An 18,798-nucleotide genomic window follows, 5' to 3' on the forward strand; every position below is an offset into this window, starting at 1 on the left:
AGAATCTTTCAAGAAGCAAGAAATGGATTCTGTGAATGAGATAAGAATGAAGAGACTCTAAATTCGAAGAAGGAAAAATGAAACCCTAAAACTTGAAGATTTCAATTTCAATTATGAACCGAAGAATGAAGATCAAGATTCCAACAGATTAATGAAATCAAGACCTAGGTGATGATGATTTTAATGCAAGAATCAACAGAAATAATGAGACAAATTTCTAGTTGATCTAAAAAAGCACTAAAAATCAAGAAGAAAACACAATTGAACTATGAAGAATCAGAGAATACCAGAATGAGATGATCTCTGAACTAGTTCGTGCTCTGATACCATGTTGATTTTACACAAGCTCCGAAGGTTCATCAATGGAGGAGTGTAAACAGATTGAGAGAGAAAGGAATTGAATAACACTGAACTTGTATGAAATGAATTCCGTATATTAAGCTTAGCATACTCTGTTCTTTATATAGTGAGAACAGAGGCAAGAAAGGGAGAAACAGAAAAATAACTAACTAAGCATCCAATGACTGCTGTACACGTGTAATAAGCTTTGTAACTAACTGACCTATCTGTAGACTATAAACGACAGTCGTTTCATGACCATTTATTCTATCCTACAGCTATGCAATTGTAGTTTACTTCTATATACAAAACTTACAAGTAACAGATACAAAGTTCATACAAATCATTAACACTATGCAAATTACAATCATGAAATATCTCAATAATCATTCTATTCTATTCCATTTTATTTCCTTATGAACTCCTAAACGAAGCCTCAAATTAGGTTAGAGTAGAATTTCTATCTTGTATTAAAAAAAAAAAGTTTAGTGATATATATTTATAATAAAAAATATATATAGATAAATATAAAAATCACATGTAATGACCAACAATATAAAAATCAGTTATAAAATACTTATTAGATAATTAAGTATTTTATAAAACAATGAAGATAAAAAAAAATCCTTTGAAACTACTTCAAAACCAACCAACCAACCAAGCAGAAAAGAAAAGCTTTACTATTCAACCATTTTGAAGCCATTCAAAATTGACGCATGGCACAGTCTGACTCAAAACTTTCTTAGGGAAGAGGAACCATCACGCAATTGCATGCCTTGTGCTTGTGCTTGTGCCACCATCATTGAATTTCTTAAGCTTTTCACCCTCTTTTGATGTGTCAACAAATCAATGTCTGACACGAAAAAATTGAAAACCATTTTATCATCAACATGTTGAAGGACTATACCTACTGATACTTATTTAATGTGTTCCAATAGAAAATTCTTAACCAAACTGTTGATTAAAAAGCACAATCATAATTATGTATAACTTGATAAGATTAAGTTCCCTATATTCTTTAATCATTGCAGTTTGGAAATGCCTTTTTCAGTATTCATATACCTACCCAGCAGATTACCCACAGAGCAAACAAACTGGAATATGAAAATGATGAGTTAGGTGGAATTTTATTCCAGATGTCCCATTGGACCTTGCCCATATATGGGGGGTCCTTTTCCACCAAATACAAAACACCAAACCAATGGGGGTTAAAGTGTTCAATTCAATAAGGGGTGGTAAACCCTGATTATAAATTATTAATGAGTTATTGTATGGACAAACATACTTTCGTACGCACTTTGACATAATTTTCATATTAATTAATGTGTGAACAGATAATGTTAATTACACATAAGTCCATTGTTGGTGGTTATGAAAATTAATTCAATCACCACTTGACATGTGTATTAATTAGTTGTGACAAAGTATGTGTTTTTAGATTTTTTTTTTCTACTAATCAAAAAAATTATGTATGCAAGTACTGATTTAAGATATGTGACTTTTTTTTAATACACCTTGAATGTGATTGAATAAACAAAGACAGATGTGGACTAATCTTTTTCAATTTTAAAGGGAAGGGAAGGTGTTTCTAATTTCTATGCATGCTATCTGCCTATCTCTCTCAAGGGAAAAAAACAAAGGGCTCTCTCTCTCTCTCTCTCTGGGTGAGGGGGTGTTTTGGTCATTTCCTATAGAAGGGTTGTTTGGGAATTTCACATGCGTGTTGAAGTGGTGAAAGATGTTTATATATAAGCTTTTTTAAAGTGATAAAACTTTGTCGACATGCACACAGACCAAGCATCTTTGTGATGTGGTCTAGATAAGAAGCCCCAAAGAATATAAGTTTTTAATAGGCAGGAATCATGTATGGTGCGAAGTCTTTTTGTATGGGAAAGAGATGCTATGCAATGAAATTCTTTGCAACTATATATTCAAGAATTTTTTTAATTTTTTTTATTTGCATGTCTTTTCAGAGAGGCATATAAAACACTATAGTTTCCTAAATTTGTTAGTCTATTTGGTATTCCATGATTTTCGATAGTTTATTTGTATTGCGTTTATGAAATTAACTATATAGTCAAGCATTTTTTAATGTCAGAAGATAATATAAAATATATAGTTTCCATTTGTTAGTCTATTTATATTATATTTTCGAATATAGCTTTAATATATTAAATGTTAATGTTAATAGCATTATAAATTAGCTTATAATTTTTTTTTAAAGATAAAAATTTAACTATTTGCTAAAAAAAAAAAAAAAAAAAAAAAAAAGGCAAAAAGGCAAAGCTCATACACCCTACAGATGATTTTTGAGTTTTTGGGCTGGTTGATTTTTCTTATTTTCGTCGCAGGAAGGAATTTAAGCCTTTTAATGCTTTTTGGTTTTTTCAAGTCATACCTTTATTTTTACTAATAAACAAAATAAATCGATGAAAAAAGCTAATACAAATCTTCATTCGGAAAGAATTTGTAAGTTTCATTTCTACCTTCAATAATTGATATAAGGATTAAAGATCCCATTACAGTGCTAAGAATATTGGAGTTTCTAGTTTCTAAATCTTCTGACTTCCGACCGTTTCAAAAATTGAATATTTATTAATTGATGGGATGAAATGGGATTTTGATAATATCTCCCACGTTAAATAGTTAATCTATGGCATGATTAATGATGAAATGAACATTATCACAGAATGGTCTCACAGTTGATTGGTGGATCTAGATCAAGAGAATTTTAACCCTTTTGGATTTAAAAGGCCAAAGCTGTAAGCACTAGCTAACACAATTACACATTCCCCCCTCACCCTTTTTTTTTCCTTTTCAATAAAGAATATGAGTAAAATAAATAAAAAATATTTGTTTAAAATTTCTTTCATTGATTTGGTAAGAGATGGATCTTTATCTTCAACCAACCAGTTGGTATTTTCTTGTTTTCTTTACCGGCCCCATTAACCCTCTTATAATATGTGATGTTATATCAACCTCTATACTATTGCTGTTGTTCTGTCCCTCTTCACACTTTATGAAATGTTAGTACTAGTATTCATTAGGTGCACCCATTAATTAGTGTAAGGGCCTTTGCTTTATGGAAATAGGTTTTTAATAGTAATACTTAAATATTATTCCCACCGGCTACACCCTCAAATATTGATTTCTCAAATAGTAAAAGGAGTTACATTAATCATGCCTACTTAGAAGTAGAACTACTATTGATGATCCCCTCAACCATCTTAATTAGAGGGAAAATAATAGTCCCATTTTTGTTTTGGTTTGGTGGGATAATATATATATATATATTATATAAAGTTTACCTATCTCTTAGAGTATTTACATTCAGGTTTCTAAAAAAAATATTTATTTATACTATAAAATACTATTTTATCTATTTTACCAATTCATTTAACAATACACCTAACATCCAATTTTTTTTTTTTTTTTTACATACAACACAATAAAATAATATAAACTACACAATCAATAATAAAAAAAAAAAAAAAGAATGAGAGAGTCAGAGAGGAGATGAGAGAAAACTAAGAAGAAAAATGAATAAAATAAATAAATACAAACTTGCTAAAGTAGTTGTTATAAATACTGTTCACAATTGCTAAAACATTTTAGGCTAAAGCTGAATTTGAACGGGTGTAGCTAAAATAGCCATATGCACATGATAATGCTCTTATATTATATAGTATAATTTATATCAACTGAATTGTTATTCATCACAAATGAAAGTATTCTACTTTAAATCATATATATATATATATATAGAGAGAGAGAGAGAGAGAGAGAGAGAGAGAGAGAGANTTTTCGACAAAGCGTGTCATCTTTCTAGCTGCACCGTGAATAAACTTGGCCATGAAGATTGTAGGTACCTTCTTGTTCTCTCATTGTTTTTTATTTGTGTATTCTAGTGTTGTTGTAAATGTGGTACTATGTTGTTTGAACTAACAAAGCTGATGGGGAGGTTACTGTGTTTATAGGGGGGCGGTTGACCGGTATTTTTAATATTTGCGGATTTCCAATACAGTCCAACTTGCCGGCTTCTTGGGTTTCTTCGTAAAGTGGTTTGTTTTGGGACAAGGTATGAAAGTTTATTTTATTTTATTTTTTTTGGATATATGGGGTGAGGGGGTGTTTTGGTCATTTCCTATAGAAGGGTTGTTTGGGAATTTCACATGCGTGTTGAAGTGGTGAAAGATGTTTATATATAAGCTTTTTTAAAGTGATAAAACTTTGTCGACATGCACACAGACCAAGCATCTTTGTGATGTGGTCTAGATAAGAAGCCCCAAAGAATATAAGTTTTATAATAGGCAGGAATCATGTATGGTGCGAAGTCTTTTTGTATGGGAAAGAGATGCTATGCAATGAAATTCTTTGCAACTATATATTCAAGAATTTTTTTAATTTTTTTTATTTGCATGTCTTTTCAGAGAGGCATATAAAACACTATAGTTTCCTAAATTTGTTAGTCTATTTGGTATTCCATGATTTTCGATAGTTTATTTGTATTGCGTTTATGAAATTAACTATATAGTCAAGCATTTTTTTTTTATTTGCATGTCTTTTCAGAGAGGCATATAAAATACTATAGTTTCCTAAATTTGTTAGTCTATTTAGTATTCCATGATTTTCGATAGTTTATTTGTATTGCGTTTATTAAAAAAAAATATATTTTTTTAATAACTTAATGTTAAATGTATGTCATAGCATTATAAATTAGCTTATAATTTTTTTTAAAGATAAAAATTTAACTATTTGCTAAAAAAAAAAAAAAAAAAAAAAAAAAGGCAAAAAGGCAAAAAGCTCATACACCCTACAGATGATTTTTGAGTTTTTGGGCTGGTTGATTTTTCTTATTTTCGTCGCAGGAAGGAATTTAAGCCTTTTAATGCTTTTTGGTTTTTTCAAGTCATACCTTTATTTTTACTAATAAACAAAATAAATCGATGAAAAAAGCTAATACAAATCTTCATTCGGAAAGAATTTGTAAGTTTCATTTCTACCTTCAATAATTGATATAAGGATTAAAGATCCCATTACAGTGCTAAGAATATTGGAGTTTCTAGTTTCTAAATCTTCTGACTTCCGACGTTTCAAAAATTGAATATTTATTAATTGATGGGATGAAATGGGATTTTGATAATATCTCCCACGTTAAATAGTTAATCTATGGCATGATTAATGATGAAATGAACATTATCACAGAATGGTCTCACAGTTGATTGGTGGATCTAGATCAAGAGAATTTTAACCCTTTTGGATTTAAAAGGCCAAAGCTGTAAGCACTAGCTAACACAATTACACATTCCCCCCTCACCCTTTTTTTTTCCTTTTCAATAAAGAATATGAGTAAAATAAATAAAAAATATTTGTTTAAAATTTCTTTCATTGATTTGGTAAGAGATGGATCTTTATCTTCAACCAACCAGTTTGGTATTTTCTTTGTTCTTTACCGGCCCCATTAACCCTCTTATAATATGTGATGTTATATCAACCTCTATACTATTGCTGTTGTTCTGTCCCTCTTCACACTTTATGAAATGTTAGTACTAGTATTCATTAGGTGCACCCATTAATTAGTGTAAGGGCCTTTGCTTTATGGAAATAGGTTTTTATAGTAATACTTAAATATTATTCCCACCGGCTACACCCTCAAATATTGATTTCTCAAATAGTAAAAGGAGTTACATTAATCATGCCTACTTAGAAGTAGAACTACTATTGATGATCCCCTCAACCATCTTAATTAGAGGGAAAATAATAGTCCCATTTTTGTTTTGGTTTGGTGGGATAATATATATATATATATATATAAAGTTTACCTATCTCTTAGAGTATTTACATTCAGGTTTCTAAAAAAAATATTTATTTATACTATAAAATACTATTTTATCTATTTTACCAATTCATTTAACAATACACCTAACATCCAATTTTTTTTTTTTTTTTACATACAACACAATAAAATAATATAAACTACACAATCAATAATAAAAAAAAAAAAAAAAGAATGAGAGAGTCAGAGAGGAGATGAGAGAAAACTAAGAAGAAAAATGAATAAAATAAATAAATACAAACTTGCTAAAGTAGTTGTTATAAATACTGTTCACAATTGCTAAAACATTTTAGGCTAAAGCTGAATTTGAACGGGTGTAGCTAAAATAGCCATATGCACATGATAATGCTCTTATATTATATAGTATAATTTATATCAACTGAATTGTTATTCATCACAAATGAAAGTATTCTACTTTAAATCATATATATATATATATATATATATAGAGAGAGAGAGAGAGAGAGAGAGAGAGAGAGAGAGAGCCCTTGTTTTTTTCCCTGAGAGAGATAGTTGTTCATGTCAATATCCGGTGGAGAATAGTAGAAAGGGTCTCGTTCATTAGGCAATTTTTTCGATTCATTTGGGATAGAATTATAGTTTGTTCAATAGGGAAGTCGACTCAGTACCGGCGGTTGTCCAGCCGGGGTTCTTACGCGCTGCCGCCGGAGGCCGTAGAGGCGGGTTTGGGATTGGATGAACAAGCCAGTACCACATGTAGTGGGCATGACTTGGATTCGGATTTGGTAAACTTGAAAATCAGCTTGTTGGGTGATTGCCAGATTGGTAAAACTAGTTTTTTGGTAAGTAGATTTAGTATTTAGTGATTAGCTTCATGAAATTTTAGCTTCAAAACATGATTTACTCCACCTAATATGGTTTTTTTTAATAATTATATTTATTTTTTTGAAGATCAAGTATGTGGGAGATGAGCAGGAAAAGAGAAACTTGGAGATGGCAGGATTAAATTTGATGGATAAAACTTTATCCGTACAAGGTGCCCGGATTTCATTGGAAATATGGGATGTGGGAGGTATGTTAATTAATTTTACTAATCTTGTTTTGATTTTGTTTTTGGTGATTATATAGTCATATTTTATAACTTCAAGTAATATAATTTTTTGGTATATATATTTGGATGTAGGTGACCACAGATCACTGGACCATGTTCCAATGGCTTGTAAAGATGCAGTAGCAATTTTGTTTATGTTTGATCTTACTAGCCGGACTACACTAAATAGGTATGCTTTATAATTTTTCTTATTCTTTTAAATGAAAAATAAATCTCAATAATTATACTAATATTAGTAGAAGCTTGTGTTTTTGTTCATTTGCAGTGTTATTGGATGGTATAATGAATCAAGAAAATGGAATCAGGTATGTAAGAAAACATTAATTCTGCATTAGTAGTTAATATCAGTTATTTAATATTGATGTATATGTCAGTTTTACAAATTGAAAAGGTTGTTGAAATAGCAAGGACTATAGTGACTACTCCATTAATGTTAATGAGACTTATATTTCTTCTATATGCCATTAATAATTGACATTTTGAAAATAAATTGCCTATTGAGGAAAGAGAAAAAGACATGAAATAAGATACAATAGTTTTTCTGTCATTATATAAATGTGAAAATGATTCTCCCCACAAAAGAACTTTGATTTCAAAGCTGATACCTGTGGCCTGCAAAATCAGTGCCTATGATTCCTTTAGTTGTCTTTTAGAGTTAGTGGAGCCCCAAAGTTCATGATTGAGCACTGTTATGTATTGGATGAATTTATATCTAATTTTCTTTTCTTTTCTTTTTTGTGTGCAGACTGCAATTCCCATAATAATAGGAACAAAATTTGATGATTTTGTAAGGCTTCCCCCGGATTTGCAATGGACAATTGTGACACAGGTAATTAAATATTTCCCACAAAATTGTTTCATTAGATAGTTTATTTTGGATATCTTTTCTAAAGTGGGATCCAAGTCCAACCCAATTTAACAAATGGGGTTTTGATAAGTTACATTAAAAAAAATATATATGCACTTGATTAAAAAGTTAAAAAAGCAAAAAAAGTAAAGTAAGTCCTTTAGTTAATCTTCTTGAATAAGAAAGGAATAATTAGTAAATTAATGTTGGCTAAACACTGCAGTAGCTTTAACATTATTGCAGATAATATGTGATAATGTTAAACCCATATTCCACGTCCAAGAATGTTCTAGGAAAATAGGTGAAGACTTAAAAGTCTCCCTTTGTCAATCTTTGAGAATTGGAAATTTGACATTTGCCAAACCCTATTTCTCTCTCCGCGTTAGGGAGGGCCCCATGATTTCTAAAGTCGTGTCAGAATTTAAGCAAAGAATTAACTTTGTTTAAAGATTAATTATAGGTAGCTTTCTATCAAAGATTATATATTTATGATATTGATGATTTAATATTTGTGTGTACACACATATATGCTTACAGGCCAGGGCATATGCAAGAGCAATGAAGGCGACACTTTTCTTCTCAAGTGCAACCCACAACATCAATGTGAACAAGATTTTCAAATTCATTATGGCCAAGCTCTTTAACCTGCCGTGGACGGTAGAGAGAAATTTGACTCTTGGGGAGCCCATCATCGATTTCTAAGGTGTATTTTTGCACTGACCCATGTCTGTACATAGCTGATCAACAAGCCAAAAAAAAAAAAAAAAAAAGAAATAAAATGTGTTAAATCCAAGCAGATTGTCTCCACTCTCTAGGGCTGACCACCTATTTGTCTTTTTTTGTTTGTTTTTTGTTTTTTTAATTTTTATTATGAAAAGGAGGATGGTGATAGATTTTTTCTCCTTACTGGCAGATATAGGTGATAATTCTCTATGTCTGAGAAAACATTATGTTACTGGTTGTAGTAGTACTTTTTAACAAGCAAAGAAATACAAAGATCAGACTACTAATTAGATCTCTCTTTTCTACCTGTCAACTTGTTTCACATTTTGCCTTATCCTTGGTAGTTGGTAGAGGGGCATCTTCTAATGGCACATGAATCAAATCTAAGTGTTAAAATAAAGGAAGAAAATAAAAGATTATTGAGAGAAGAGAGAGAAAGTAAGGGTTTTGTGGTTCAACTAATGGCTTACATTTACAAGAGAAAACCATTAGTGACTACATTTTTACTATACAAAGGTGAATATTACAAAAAACTAAAATAACATATACACACATAATCGTTAACTTATATGGGCCATTGATTATAACTTATTCAAAGATCATTGATATACCTTGATTCAAAGTATAGTAAGGGGCCATAACTAAGATACGCGCACATACATAGAAATAAAGGGCAAATGCATTAAGATATATGAACATGTGAGTATACTAATATTCCTCTTCAAACTACCCAAGGTGGATTCTTGAGTTTGGAATTGTATTTTCATGGAGAAAAACATAACCAAGAATTTGCGGATTGGATGCAATTAGATTGAGCATATTGTGAAATGAACTAGCAAAATACTAGTCATGGCAACAAAAAATGTCAATCAATGACTAGAAAATGGTTGTACCGCTGACCTAAAAGTGGCTTCTATGGTAAGAGAATGACGCTACACTAGTGGCTTGGAGAATATTAGCAGAGGAATATGTCATGGTGAAACAAATGTGTGAGTTGGCGTATTTCACATAAATTGAACCCCAAAAAAAAGTGATACACCAATTAGTGTGACTTAAGAGTCTCAAATGGGAAAATAGACCCTAAAAAATCGAAACCTATGCGAAAACTTAAGTCCAAAAGTGCCATACTCGGAGAGAAGTAGTTATAAAAGATGTTGAGACATTAATCAACAATAGTGTCCAAATGATGGTCAATGATTCTAAGTATCCTAAACGATGGTCAATAGTGATTGAGCTAAGCAGTGGTGGACCTAGGTACTACTTGAACCCTTTTGAAGTCCACATAATGGCTATGATGCCATGTCAAAACAAAAGGGGGAAAAATTAGAAAGAGAAGATGAGGGCGGAAGCAAGGATTATAAGGTTTGAACTTGATGAACAACATCCACACACACACACACACACACAAACCCTTAATTAATGGTTAGATATTTATTATTCTAAATGATATATTACAAGAATCCTATATATATATATATATGTACATACATAATGTCTGACTTATAAAGGCCATTGACTGTGCTTGAATTAAAGATACTGGATATATCTTGATTCATGGCATAGTAAGGGTCATAACTAAAATACATATACAGTAAAACATATAGGATAGATACTTGAGTCATATAAAGCATATGTATATACTAACACCATAGTAAGTTTACATTCCACAACATGACATATAAAAATTTATTAGGTAGGATTGTCTCACACTCCTATTGTCCACACTTTATACACACCAAATAACCAAATACTATTTTACTAAGTGTTGACATAAAGAATCCACATTTTTCAAAATAATAATGTCCAGTGTATGGAGTACTAACATCGAAAGTATGAGACAATAATTTTCAAAATTTATTTTCATGTTTTTATTTTATATATATATATTCTATTTAGCACATAAGTATGACTATGCTGGGAGGTGCAAGCATTTAGAATGGAAGAACACAACTATGATTTTCTGCCACAAAAAATAAAGGACAATATTTGTAAAAGCTAGACTTTAATGTCATAATTTGACGGTAGAGAAGTGTCCACTGCACTTTAAAGACGTGCAAAATTTAAAACACAGCAACATCCTTTTGAAAGTATCTATTAGTCAATTTCCACTCTCAATGGGAATTGAACATGGTAGGTTCAGTTACCTTCTATATTTCATTTCATAAAGCTGTAATTGAAAATTCAAGAACCAACACATTCATGATAACGCAACCTGGTCATATACTCATATAGCACCTGTACAACAATCTGTACATGCATCAAAAAATCCTACTTGTAATGCGTGCATCCATGAACAAATATACAAATGCTCACACAGAATGCGAAAAAAAAAACATGGAGAGGAAAAGGTTCCCGTTATTCATATAATTAAAGTTGGCCAAATAAACTAAAGCAACCAAATTGTATATATATAAAATATCACAATCTCACAATGGCTTAAAAGCAACATAATTGATAAGTTTCACAGCAGTTTACTTGCATATACATCACATCAATATCTTAGTTCATTCGAGTTCCACATATGCTATATAAACTAAGAGCTGTTCATTTAAATATTAATAGCCAATAGTAGCAACATAGTATAATCTGAATTTAATGAGAAATATATAACATGGACACAACATTTTTTACAATTGTTAACATAATTTGTTAGGGTTGAAACAACATCACTTTCACATGTATTTGTCATTAACACCACTTTTTATATGCACAAATCATAATAAGCCATGTCAGAAGTTATGTAATGTTGTCCGTAGTACTTACTGTGATTTAATTGATTGATATTTGCAGAGTTGAGTCTTGGGAATGCCAGCATCCCATTAGCTCTTGCTGGGTATAAGTTCTCATTTCCACCATTACCATCCTCTTCCTTTGAAACAGGAACATACGTGTGTTGCAAGACCTTGCCATAGATAATCAAGTGGCCTAGCAAGCACAGTTCATCCAATGTCCCCTAAAAGCCTTTTACCTCCACAACCTTAAGACTTTTGACGACACATGTGTATCTGATGGAGCGCTCAAGCCAGAACCTGTCAAGGTTTTCGCCCTCGACTGGAGAGGAGTAATCCTAAAACAAAGGAATATTATACGTCAAGATTTAAGTTCGAGGTGAAAAATATGTATGTCGTGCATATATTTGAACATTCTTATTGATACTCACATAAAAAATTCTTCCCGGGCCTATATCCAATGTAGGTGTCTCCAGATAAGGAGAGCTGTTAAGGAAGAATACGATTCCGAAGAATTCATATGGATGCATAGAAGTCTTCAATATCAAGTGTCTTATGTTCATGTCATACTCCATCCGCAGTGGTTCATCTCCATGGGGAATAAGCTGTAGTAAACGCACATACGGAAAAGCGTTGTTAGTTAATCAACTTTCACATTGTTGTTACCTTCTGCTTTTGCTTTAGCAGTTTTCGTAGAAACTCAGCCTCCACACTATTTAACATAAGCCTCTACCATGTGAACAAGTTGAAATACTATGTTCCATAGTAGCTATACCATTTTTATTTTGTTTATGATTGATGTAGAAACGAAAGAACAAAATTTTGCTAAATAGAGATATCGTGAAAACAATATGCAAGAAATTCAAAAAGTAGTACTAGAAATTATTGTAGCAAATAATAAAATCATGTGAAATTTGGTGAAATAAAAGGAATCGCTGGATCACAAGATTTGAAACTCTTCGCCTTACGACATGAAGACATGTATTGTATTTCACGCAAACTCGTTTGGTTAAGCTTTCAATTAGTCAAATTTGTTATTTATGATCATTTTAGGTTTTTTTTTATTTTTTATTTTTAATTTTTTTATTTTTTTACGGTTGTTAATTTAAAAGTCGTAATTTGGTCACATTTGTTCTCAAACATTTCCCAAAGTCCATATAATTTGATTATGTAATTTTCTCAAAATTTTCTTTTTTGTCCATTTTTCCTATATTCTAGCTTAATCATGCTTAATACGAATTAGGATTTTCTAGGGTTTTGTAAGGATCTCCTAGCGGCCCTAAGATTTATTGAATGTTTATATTGTGAGTTGTAGTGTTCTAGGAAATTTGAAATTTGATCAATAATAACTTTAGAGATGGTTTCTCCTTTTCTTTCAATAGCATTCAAAAAACCACTTATGGATCCATGAGTTACTTTTTAAGGGAGATGTTTTTTCGTTTCTTGAGACTTTCCATTTTCGCCAGTTTAGTTTTAAAAACCTAGCTAAAAATTGATTGCCACGTACTAAATTGTAACTTTTGCAATTATTATCTTTATTTTAGGGCACATGATCATTTTTGTTCTCTCTCTCTCTCTCATATTCCTTTTTCTTTAGTGTCTTTCTATACCATGATACTTGGAACTCAACAGACAATTCAAAGTATTTTCAATAAACATGTCTAGTGGTCAAACCCCACTCCCATAACTATTGAATTATCAACAAGGAAAAGAGTGCCTTTGTAAAATTTATTATTTCCCTTAAATCTAGCTAACCTTCCTTTTGTAATATTTTGAACTTTCAAGTATGATACGACTTTGAGTGATGTTCTTGTATTTTATTCATCACATTTCACTTTTCCTTTCCCTCCTCACTTTTTTCTTCTTCATTTTCTTTTATTGCCTATTGCAAGAATACGAAATAATCTCTATGAGGTTAGGGTTTATGCAACAATTTCACCTGAAAAGGGTTAACCCACCTCTGTGCAATTACTTGCAAATAAAATACCGGAGGCTACCAAATGAACAAACAAAGGGCTTCTAGTTAAAGACTTAAGTAAGATATACAGATGTTCAAGCAATGGAAATAGATGTGTAATTCCAATTGTTTTATTTGCATATATTGAAAGAACAAGTTGATAGTAGACTACATATATAGAGATGCCAAAAAAATGAACATTAGTTTTCTCACAAAATCAAAATCAAAAGAATACCGAGTCAAATTCATGATGCCCTAGAGAGATACATTTGAAGTACTCCTACTATACACCAGGTATACATCATATGCTTAAAAGAATAGATAATTTGAGATAATTATAAAAAATTTGAATATAACTGCATATTACTGTTCAATAATATATATTAATTTATGTAAAGAGATCAAACCTGAAGCATAAAGCTGCAAATAGTCAAAACCTTGATTGGATAAAGTTGTAGGAGTTTATAGAGATCATATCCTATAGATTCATCATAATCCAACTCCATCCCAAAGCTTAGATCTGCTTCTTCCATATGGGCTGGGTGTATTTGAAATTCAAAATGAGGAATTGTCCCAGAATATTTGAAGAACCTTAAATTTGGTGCTTCAATGACAATCTCATTGGAAATTAGAGAACAGTTATCCGCAACAAAACATTTCAGCCTCAAATTTGGTCCACTGATTTCAAGATGATCCAAGTTCCAACACTTCTTCAAACTCAAACTCTAGCAAGGGACAATTCCTTAACAAGGCTTTAATAAAACTCAGTGATAATTCAAGCCAACCGAAAGAGACTTGCTTCAGTGCTGTAAAGTTCATGAAGTCAGAGTTACGAAAATTGCAGGAGAACAACTTTATTATTCAAGAACTATTTGTCCAAACACATTTAATGGCAAATCAAACAACGCTGCATGATTATCAAGGTTATCTTCTGCCCATGTTGGGTCAGAAAAATCAAGGCCTAAACCTTTCACATTATGTATGATGGCAAATGAAATGCAACGTTGTATATCCCCATTAAAATTTTCAGGCTTAGATAACGTCAGTTGAAACTTATCTATATGACGTCCTTGATAGTTTTGGATCCGTTGTAGTGCAAAATCCATGAAACCCCTTCTTTGAGAGGCTTGCATTTCTTGAGATTCACGAACATCAACAAAGGCTCTCTCATCAAACTCAATGTTCCTTGTTTCATGCCATATGTAACGCCAACGCTTGGACAAAACGCTAGTCCTTACGGCTTCTTTGAAGGGAAGGAAAGAGATGATGATCAGGATCAAATGCTCACTCAACTTTCTGAACATGTCCAAGTTATTAGCCATGGCTATGGAGAGATCAGTGTGGTTGCTGTGATGATCTATGAAGCACGGGTGTGTTTCTGGATTCGGATGCGGGTGCGGGTGCGGGACTCGGCAATTTTTAAAAAAGTTAAGTACGGGTATGGCAGGGTGCGGTGATTAAAAAATTATTAAAAATATTTTTATTTTCTATATATTTTTACTATTAAAATATTCTTAAAAAACACATTACTATGCTTTGATTCACAAAACAAAGAAAGAAGAATGCAAGAAACACAAAACAAAAAAGAAAACACAAAAGAAGCAATAAATATTCAGAATAAAATTAAAGAATGATAGATTTAGGATGTTTGGACCTCATTCAAAGCCAATTTCGGCTGTTCCGACATGATTCAAGGCTGATTTCAGCTTGTTTCGGCCATTTTGGTCGCCGGTTGATACGATCTGATTCGGCTGATACGGCTTGATTCTGGCTGAATCTGCTTGATTTAGCGCGAATCGAGCCAAGTCGGCATGAATCCATGGAAAAAAAAAGAAAAAAAAAAGGAAGCTCAAATGCGGCACCGACATGCGGGCAGCCACGTCGGACTTCGATGCGGCTCCCAGCCGCATTTGTGCTTCATAGGTGATGATGAGTTTCTTAGATAATATCCAAGAAGTAATTTGCAAGAAGGGTTTGAAGGGATTTGTATCGTTAAAGCCAGAGACCAATGGTAGCACCGTTTGGATTATAGTGGGCTTTGGCGAAAGGTTTTTATTTCTAACAAACCAAAGAGGAAGATTTGAGGCGTGTAATTGAAACAGAAAGAAATGCGTAGAAGATTCTTTTTTTTTTTTCCTCCCTTCAATTGATCTCTATTAATCCATATGCAATTTTTACACAAATATCTTGAAATACATTTTAATACATCAAGTTTTCAAAACAATACAATTTTTTTTTTTTTTAAATTAATTCAAAAGAAGACAAGGTGTCCCTTTTTTCCCTCATTAATGTATTTTTGGGGGGGGGGGGGAAGTAGTAAATTTGTTTAACCAGTGATTTTTTATTTATTTATTTTTTTTTTATACAAGCCTAATTAAGTGTATGTGCGTGTGAACCTCTTTCCTGAAAATTTGAACCCTAGTCCTTAGCTCCACACCTTACAAGTACTTATACTTGTAAAGTGAGAGTGCACAGTGATAATGGGGAACAAGTGAATGTTAAACTCAAAAGATATTTTTATATATAATTAATTAATACTTTTAAAAAAGAAAATAAAATTGTTAAGTATTTTTAGTATGTTTAATAAATAAGTAAAAAGTCACCACAGTAGTGTTTAGGAAACAACTTGTAAATGACTTAACATTACCCTAACTTTTAACTAGAGTTCTTTTTTTCTTTTCTTTTTTTTTGAGGTAAGTAAGAGATTGAAAATTTTAAATAGACTTTATGAAATGTGTTTCTATTAAAACTTTATTTCCTCTTCTTTATATGTGTATTTATTTCTTAAAACAACTCGTAATGACTCAATACCATATATCTGTATATAAGTATGAAGTAATATTTAGTGGTAATTAATAATAGGATACAATCAATATCTAGGGCTGTGTTTGTTTCGTGTAAAACGTTTTCTGGAAAATACATATTTTCCGGAAATGCTATTTTCCGGAAAAGGAAAATATTTTTAAGTGTTTGGTTGAATTATGAAAATTGTTGTGGAAAATATTTTCATGTGTTTAGTTCTATTAGAAAAATGCTATTTTCCGATGGCAAATTCCGGCAACAACACAACAACAACAACAACAACAGCAAATTCCGACAACAACAACAACAACAACAATCAGTTCATAAAAAAAACAACAACAACAACAATCAAATTAAAAAAAAAAAAAAAAAAAAAAAAAAAAAACAACAACAACAACAACAACAACAACAATCAAATTAAAAAAAAAAAAAAAAAAACTGAGAGATTGAGGAAGAGAGAGCGTGGAGGCGATGGGTCGGCGGTCGAAGGCGATGGGTCTGGTTCGTGGATCGGCGAGCTCGAGGAGGCGATGGGTGTGGGTCGAGCAGCGTTGGAGCAATCGGCGCGGTGCTGCGATTTCCCTTTGATTGATCGGCGCGGTGCGATGGCGAGGTGCGAGACCGGTGCGATGGCAAGGTACTGCGATCGGCGCGAGACCTGTGCGATGGCGCGATTCGTCGGTTCGTGGCGCCGGCAAAGTCGAAGGCTCGTGAACGCCGGCGATGGGCTGTGACGTTGGTTCGTTCTCTCTCTCGCTCTCTCTCTCTCTCGCTCGGTTTGGTTCGTTAAGGCTCTCGCTCTCTCTTTTCCGGAAATCATTTGAAGGGAAAATAAGGGCGTAAAATAATTTCCGGGTCAAAGGAGTAAATACGGTCAAACTGAAGCTGATTTTCCGGAAAATAAAATTTTCCTTTTCTGCTAAACACTGGGGTCAGGTGGTAAATGATTTTCGGAAATCATTTACCACCAAAACAAACGGACCCTAGGTTTATTTAGAGTTTACCATTTCTACTACTAGACAACGAAAACACAGAGGCAAAGAGAGTGAGATTTAGTGTTCGTTTGGTATCAGTTTATTTAGCTTTTTGTTGAAAATGTGCTAAAGTATACTTATACTTCAGGAAAAAAAAAAAAAAAAAGGTTTTAAAAAGCTGTATACAAAAACTAAAAATTGAACAAATAAACTCAAGTTGAAACAACACTTAAATTGAGATAAAGAAAGCTTATATGAGGCACTTAAGCTTCATATTTCTGCACCACACTTGTTTGGTGTGCTCTTTGAAAGCAAGAACCATTGTTAAAATTTATGGTCAAGTTTAGAAATGCAGATAGGGTGGGACGCTAATTAATTCAAATTATAAAATATAAAAAATAAAAACTAAAATTTTTGTTTGATAATAATTGAAAATATTTAAGTTTGATTTATTAAAAAATAGAGTCTTTTACATTGGTCATTTGTATAAATTTGTTTCTTTAAAATTTGCTATATGTCTTTGTGTTAGTACTCCATTCATTCTTTCTTTTGTGCGTGTGATTATTTTCTCCATTAAAAACAAAGTCATGATATTTTTTGACATAATAGATTGCCATTTTTCTCTCAAATCTCAAAATTCATTGCCAATTATTACAATAATTTTAAGGAAATATATTAAATACGTAGTTAGCCAGTTAGTCTTACTTGTTAGGACAAAATTTAGGTACAATACCTTAAATGTTGTTCCTTAAGTTCTCATCTTAAGATTTTGCTATGTGGCTACTTAACTAAAAAATACACTTCTATCACATGAGAAAAAATCCATATAGTAGAAACTTAAAAAGAAAACCTAAAGAATAAGACCTAAATAGTATACCTAAATCTTGCTCTACTTGTTATCCAAATTTTAAAACCAAAACAATTAATTACTTGGCTATAATATCAACATTATTCATGAAATGACAACTATGCTTTCATTTCATAATAAATGCCACCTTTAATATATATATTTTTTATTATCAATGCCACTTTTAGTATGCCTCTTTAATACCAAATCACTTGTATCCTGGTCTTGTAATAAAGTAGTTGAGTTGGATTAGGATGCCGTTAAAACATCAAGTTTATGATGCTTTTTTTTTTTTTTTTTTTTTTTTTTTGAGGGGGATGCTTATGATGCTATTGAAACATTATGTTTATGCATAATGCTCCTCAACATATATTCTATCGTGAAATATGTTAATTTGATCTTATTCATTTATTATTTGGACTGTTTTTGCTAAATAATGCGTTTTGAATTCACATGAAAATATTGCCTTATTTTAATACTTGACTCCTAAAGAGTCAAGTTCCACTTCAAACTTGACTCTTGCAACTAATGTGGCAATTTTTTTTTTAAATTTGACCTTGCTTGGAACTCGAGTTCCACTTGAAACATTAATTTACCCAATATCTCAAATTAGTCGTGTCTATGTCACTTTCTCTTGTTTATATCTCTCTAACTCTCAAACCCTTTGTCACT

The 18,798-nt window shown here is 31.8% G+C and overlaps 1 protein-coding gene and 1 pseudogene across 1 annotated transcript; one reads left to right on the top strand and one right to left on the bottom strand.

Moving 5' to 3' along the window:
- Positions 1–6,688: 6,688 nt before the first annotated feature.
- Positions 6,689–9,115, top strand: LOC111998924 (septum-promoting GTP-binding protein 1; the record flags this gene model as incomplete). The annotated part of the gene is given in 6 exon segments (XM_024031047.2): positions 6,689–6,978; positions 7,088–7,208; positions 7,320–7,416; positions 7,513–7,552; positions 7,993–8,076; positions 8,632–9,115. Coding segments are annotated over 6 exon segments (797 nt in total), but the record flags the coding sequence as incomplete, so codon positions are not given.
- A 2,403-nt stretch (positions 9,116–11,518) lies between these two features.
- Positions 11,519–14,895, bottom strand: LOC111998904 (F-box protein At3g62230-like; annotated as a pseudogene).
- Positions 14,896–18,798: the final 3,903 nt, after the last annotated feature.

This window comes from Quercus suber, unplaced genomic scaffold (genome assembly GCF_002906115.3).
Source record: "Quercus suber isolate HL8 unplaced genomic scaffold, Cork oak 2.0 scaffold_171, whole genome shotgun sequence".
NCBI classification, from domain to species: Eukaryota; Viridiplantae; Streptophyta; class Magnoliopsida; order Fagales; family Fagaceae; genus Quercus; species Quercus suber.